At 40.7% G+C, this 6,421-nt stretch overlaps 1 protein-coding gene across 1 annotated transcript; it reads right to left on the bottom strand.

The window, feature by feature from the left end:
• Positions 1-745: 745 nt before the first annotated feature.
• LOC104956568 (cAMP-dependent protein kinase catalytic subunit beta-like) lies at positions 746-5,572 on the bottom strand. The gene is made up of 6 exons (XM_010784068.1): positions 5,194-5,572; positions 2,270-2,278; positions 1,568-1,629; positions 1,358-1,486; positions 1,006-1,104; positions 746-913 (listed from the first exon to the last, which is right to left on the bottom strand). Exons 1-6 carry the CDS (start codon positions 5,237-5,239, stop codon positions 746-748), a joined length of 513 nt encoding a protein of 170 aa, XP_010782370.1. The 5' UTR covers positions 5,240-5,572.
• Positions 5,573-6,421: the final 849 nt, after the last annotated feature.

Below are 6,421 nucleotides of genomic sequence, written 5' to 3' on the forward strand. Positions count from 1 at the left end.
AGTTAGATGAGGTGTAGATGTCTCTCTCTCTCTCTCTCTCTCTCTCTCTCTCTACCAGTTAGATGAGGTGTAGATGTCTCTCTCTCTCTCTCTACCAGTTAGATGAGGTGTAGATGTCTCTCTCTCTCTCTCTCTCTCTCTTTACCAGTTAGATGAGGTGAAGAGGTCTCTCTCTCTCTACCAGTTGAATGAGGTGTTGAGGTCTCTCTCTCTACCAGTTAGATGAGGTGTAGATGTCTCTCTCTCTCTCTCTCTCTCTACCAGTTAGATGAGGTGTAGATGTCTCTCTCTCTCTACCAGTTAGATGAGGTGTAGAGGTCTCTCTCTCTCTCTACCAGTTGAATGAGGTGTAGAGGTCTCTCTCTCTCTCTACCAGTTAGATGAGGTGTAGAGGTCTCTCTCTCTTATTGGGTTATTTTATTACTTGGCTTTAAATTCTTTATTATTCCGTGTTATATTTTTTATTTTCACACTTTATTTAAGTTCTTGGGTCCTCTCTCAGTTTAGGACCGTGTTGCTTGAAGGCTCAGGTGAAGCAGCTCAGGTGAGTGTTTCTATAAATCACACTGAAGGGATACCTGTGAAAAGAGTCAGAGTGAGACCTCGCTCCTGCAGCCTCTCTGTGCTCCATGACGCAGCGGAAAGCAGCGGAAGAAGAAGAAGAAGAAGAAGAAGAAGAAGAAGAAGAAGAAGAAGAAGAAGAAGAAGAGTGGTCACTTCTCTGTCACGAACAAATCAATGTATGTTATGACACACGGCAGAAAATAAAGAGTAAATTCAATATTTGGACACTGTGTATTTGTATGGAATTAGTTGATGACAAAACTAACCTGAACCTTCCAATTCGTCTTAGGTGTGAGAACATCTCTCCTCCTGGAACGTACTCCATCACCATGTACAAGTTGGAGTTGTCCTAAAAGAAAAGATCAAAAATAAACTTGCTCCAAAACTGTATAATGGAATTTCAGTTACGATAATAAATGAATTTTAAAAAACACACTTTACCTTAAACGCGTAATCAAGTCTGACGAGAAAGGGGAAGCTCACAGCCTGTAGTATCCTCTTCTCGTTTAGTGTGTGTTCTATTTGCTTGAGTTTCACCACCTGACAGATAACAAGAGATAAGATGACCTTGTCGGGGAAATCTCACTTACACTAGCAAATAGCTGGCACTGAAAGCAGCTTTTAGTTTTCTATTTATTTATTTTACTTGTGTCCCCTACAAATCAACACAAACACATTTTAAATGTTATTTTAGGGAGATAAGGAGGTTAGTGTATTAAGTGTACACGGCACATGTAAACACTTTTATCTAGTGGAAAATGTTCCATGAGGCCCAACTCCGGCTCCCACTGACCTTTTGCTTGTCCAGTATTTTCATGGCAAAGTATTGCTCTGTGCCTTTGTGTTTCACCAGCATGACTCTTCCAAATGAGCCAGTACCCAGGGTCTTTAATCTCTCAAAGTCATCTAGGCACGTAGTGCTCTGTGGAAATAAAACAGTTTGTTAGCCTCTATGGACGTAGCTACGGAACATTGTGTTTAAATCATTTTTCCTTATTCCCACCTGTGCTGGGCATTCCCATTTCCGTAAGAAATCTTCTTTGGCTTTGGCTAGAAACTCTTTTACTACAAAACGAAAGAGCACAGACAGATACAGTTAGCATACACTCGTCTAGTGAAAAAACTAGATTATTTACATTAAAAACACATTTGAGTTCAAGATTAAACTGGCAAAAATACCAAATGCTATCATACTAAAAAAGGGGATAGTTAAAACATGTCAGAAATGACATTTAAACTGTAAATCAATGGAGAAAAACATGTGCAACGTCAACTCTCATCTGGATATACATTAGATGTGACTACCAACACTTTGCTCTGAAGAGACATGACAACACACAAAACACAAGACGACAACATTCAAGACTAGTGATGCATGCCAAGACACTCGGGATATTCTGTTATTTAGTAGCCTCCAAAGGAAGGGGGGAAAACAACACTTATAATTACAGGGTAAGGTTCTCTGGGCATCTTGCGCATAGATACATATTACAGTATAGGGGAAGGCTATTAAACACAGCAGAAGAAATGGTAAGCAAAGACAAACCAATGTATGGAAAATCCAGATTGAGAGAATGAGGATAACAAAAACACGGACTTATTAACAAAGCACGCAATAAAGGCAAGCAGCACAACTAGCAAGTACTATGAATAAAAACGAATGTCGTTCTGCCATACTGGTCATCTTTGGGAGGAATGAGCATACCAAAAGTCTCTATTGATCACCAAGGTTTTGCAGGAACAACCACCCAGATGGATGGGATGATACGGAAGAGAAGACAGAGAGAAATATAGAGTTCATGTACATAACAACAAGTATAAAAGATCAACAAACATGAAGATATGTAGTGAATAAAAGAGACAGGAATGAAAACAGAGTTGACAATCACCCGAGGAATTTAAACATAGACTGACAGTCTACTGCGGTATTTGAGGAACAGGTGTAACAAAATGGCATGAAGCTGAGATTCAGTCGTGCATATTAGGTGAGATGGACAAGATAATACTGCTAGAGAACAAACTATTGCAAACCTATATTATACAACAAAGATTTAAAAGAATGTATGAAGCCTATAATGAGTTTTTTTCCTGCGTTTTAATCTGAGAATGTCTCTCCTGATAATAGTTTTGAAACTATGATGAATTAGTACAATATAGTTCATATAAAAACGATCTGCAACTATTCTGATAATTGATTACATTTTAAATAAAAAAGGGAGACAAACATTTCATAGTTTTAGCTTCTAGATTGTCAGGATCTGCTGCGTGTGTGTCTTATGTAGGAATGAAACTATTATCCATACTATTATACTACTGTACTATTACAACACTACTATATCAATACACCAACCTCTACTATATATATAGTATCTACAAAGGCGATGATGTCCGACCAACCGTCCTCAAACCTCAAGATATTCTTATCTTTGGCATTCTTGCTTGAAACAGTTTATACATCAAGGTAATTTACGTTTAAAAAATACTACACAGACTAATCACTTTAGCAACAAACCTTCAACATGGTAGGCAGCTCTGGTTTATACTGACCGATTAAAGAAAAGAATGTGCAGATTGCTTGAAATTGAAAAAAGTTAGTTGCAAGGCAACAAAACAACATTCATTATGACTTAATATCCCCTATCCACTCACAGAAACTTTAAACAGTTAAATAATATGAGGGTATTTTTGTCCCGACAAATGTCTCTCCAACATTTGGTACCTAGGGAGACAAACAAAATGGTCCGAAGCCAGCACAGTTGGCCATCTTGAAAGCAATGCCAAAATCCGGACAAGCATAACATGGTTCAGTTATGTCGGCCTGTTCTGTTACACAACAGAGTGAAACACAATACACGGGCACAGTGAAATAAAATAGGTGTCATGATGGCAGCTGTTTAATTTCCCTGTGCAAGCGTGACTGCCTTGGTGCTAGTGGCAGCTATATATACAGTAAACACAGGTACTCCAGTGTATATATACAACTCCGTAGGCCCCCAGGTCGTCCTGTCAGAGCGACTACGCACCACACAAATCTGCAGCTCAGGGCACAGTGTCAGCTTAAACGGGTTTAACAGTTAGCCACAGCGCAGGATCTAGGGATCATAGTTACACTCAAAAGATATGCGTGGCACAAAGGGAAGTATTGCTGATCTGATCATCTCTGTCTGCCTGCGTGTCTCTGGCTGGCACCGCTCTCTGCGCCTGCATGTTCATTCTCAACAGGTCAATAAATCTCAGGGAAGGTATTTCACTGCATCATAAAGTGAGGCTACTTCAAACAAACTAATCGTGTAACTGAACAGTCAGTACTCTGCGTGTTTTTAAGATAATACAAATAAATGAAGGTAGTTTCAGTGACGGATTTCGTGCAATCAATTCTGTATAACAACAACACCCACAGCTTTTATGTTTACAGCCAGGTATAGGGGAAACATTAGTGATTTATCATTCAGGAGGATGCTCAATGATGACCAGCTGCACACATCAAAGTATACCAGCACAAAGTAACACTGTCCTGGCCCCAGTTACGTCAAACCTTTCAAAGCTTGTAATGCCCCTTATCCTCTGACGAAGGTCTGATGACAAGCCGCTCCAGTCAATGACGAGCTCAATGAGAGAAGTCAGCCTTGATGGACCTCTACCATGGCAAGATTAGAAAAAGGGGCTCTAAATAAACACAAATGTCACAATACAAGTGTTTCTGTCTGAGCGGGCGTGCATATGCTGGGAAGACACTAGTAGGTCCCAGTTTTATGAATGGAAAGAGCACATTTGTCATTTCTTCACCATATTTGGTCAGGGTGCTGTGCAGTAAGAAAGCTTTGTTTATGTAGCCAAGAATAAGATGTGGCAGAGAAGACAGAGGCAGAAACAATCCCACACTGCCTTTAAGTTAAATGTATTGGTTATTAAAAACAATAAGTACAGTAAGACTCATATACTGATTTGTATTAAGTAAAAGGGGGGATGAGGAGATGATGCTAATTTGGAAACGTTTAGTCAAAGGGTTTAGATAGTAATCGACAAAACACGCCACGGCTAACTGTGTGTGGGCAGGCCTGAACAGCTACGACCATCAAGAGGCAATGAAATGACAGGGGCCTTCTGAGGGCTAATCCCCCTCCCCACAGCTAAAGTTAGCAGGCTAGCTGGTCATCAAACTGGGTCTTTCTTGTGCTCCAATTGCCATGCAAACAACCCTTTTAACGCGTGAAATCATCAATAAGGGGAATTTCTCGATACCTATTGATTTCACGGCGCTGTAACAGGCTTTAATGGGATGTTAACACTGTCAACGCTCCCCCTGCTCCCCACCCCCTTGCAGCCAAGAAAACCACAACATCCACGGGGTCTTTATGCTAACAGCTAACTTAGCTAGGCCATTTTTGTACTCATGTAACGTGCAAAAATCACACCAAAAATGTCAAGCTTTGACAAATATCGACACATAAAAAGGGCGAGTGTTTTGCAGCGCTCTTTGGATAACAGTGCGGGGGATGACGGACGCACGGCCCTCCCCTGCTTTCAACAATACTGTACCACAGTTTCAGTGTAATAACAGGCTAGCTACCGTTATTGAGGAGGGTTCATAAATATAACATAAAACACAGTTAAAGCCCAAAAACTCACCGCTCTCCAGCTCGTTGCCCTTCTTGGCGGTGGCAGCGTTCCCCATGGTGTGGAAGACACGGCGGTCGCTCCGACTGAGAGGAGATGGCGGTGGCTAGCTAACACTTCTTCCTACAGCTGATATCCCCCTTTTTAAAAATAGGGGAAAAACCCAAACCGATGCAAATGTTAAGTCGGTTCAAACGTCAGGAAATACAGTCGAGTATCCCTTCCAGCGACACCCCCTCTGTCTCTCCCTCTCCTTCTTCCCTGGGACAGATTTCCGCTGTTGCAGGTTCAGGAGTGTGGTTGACATGAAGCTAGCGGTCACTTGTGTCTCAGCTGCTCCCCCCCTCACCCGCAACACTCAGATGCATTCACGGTGCGCTGAGAGATGTCTGTGTCAAGATACCAAAACGTGTCTTGCTTCCGCAGTTTTGGAGCATCATGATTGCATTTACAGATATGAATGGCATTCAGGCACAAGTTTGCGTGACTTAACTAGAGGGTTATTATTATAACTCAGGCAGGCAGAAATGCATGTTATTTTTTGTATGTGTATTTTGTTGGCTTATACAGCTGTTAATAGATTCAAAGGCGCCTTCATGAGTGTTCGTAGGGATATAATAAGCTGTGACTAGTAGCCAATGCAGTGGTGGAAGAAGTCGATATTTATAGTAAAAATAGAAGTGGTGTAATGTAACTAATTTGCTACACTAAGTACATTTAGTAGCCTACTTAAGTACAATGTTGAGGTACTTTACCTGAGTAATTCCATTTTATGTTACTTTGTACTTATATTTGACTACAATAGGTCAATTGTGAACTTCTACTCCACTATATTTATATGAAACCTTTAGTTACTTTTCAAATATTTATTAATGATTGGAATTATATTAAACACTTAAATAAGACTTACCTGGAGTAAAATTCACAGGCAACCCTACAGCATAGATATTAAAGGTCACCTATTATATTGTTTTTCATCAATATATTACAGGTCTCAAATGCATACAAACATGTCTCTGAAGTGTTTGGCTCAAAATACCAAACAGATCATGCATTGCAACATCCCATAAACCCCTCTGTTTCAGCCCTGTTTCAAAAGAGCTGATTCTCTGTCTGTTACTTTAGATGAAAATAAGGAGCCCCTCCCCACGCCCCTCTGCAAGATATTTGGTTGAAAAGAACACAACGGAGCTCTCGGAGGAGATTCAGGTGATAAGGTGTGTGTGTGGGGGGTGGGGGG

This window comes from Notothenia coriiceps, unplaced genomic scaffold, assembly GCF_000735185.1.
Source record: "Notothenia coriiceps isolate Sejong01 unplaced genomic scaffold, NC01 NC01_scaffold00026100, whole genome shotgun sequence".
NCBI classification, from domain to species: Eukaryota; Metazoa; Chordata; class Actinopteri; order Perciformes; family Nototheniidae; genus Notothenia; species Notothenia coriiceps.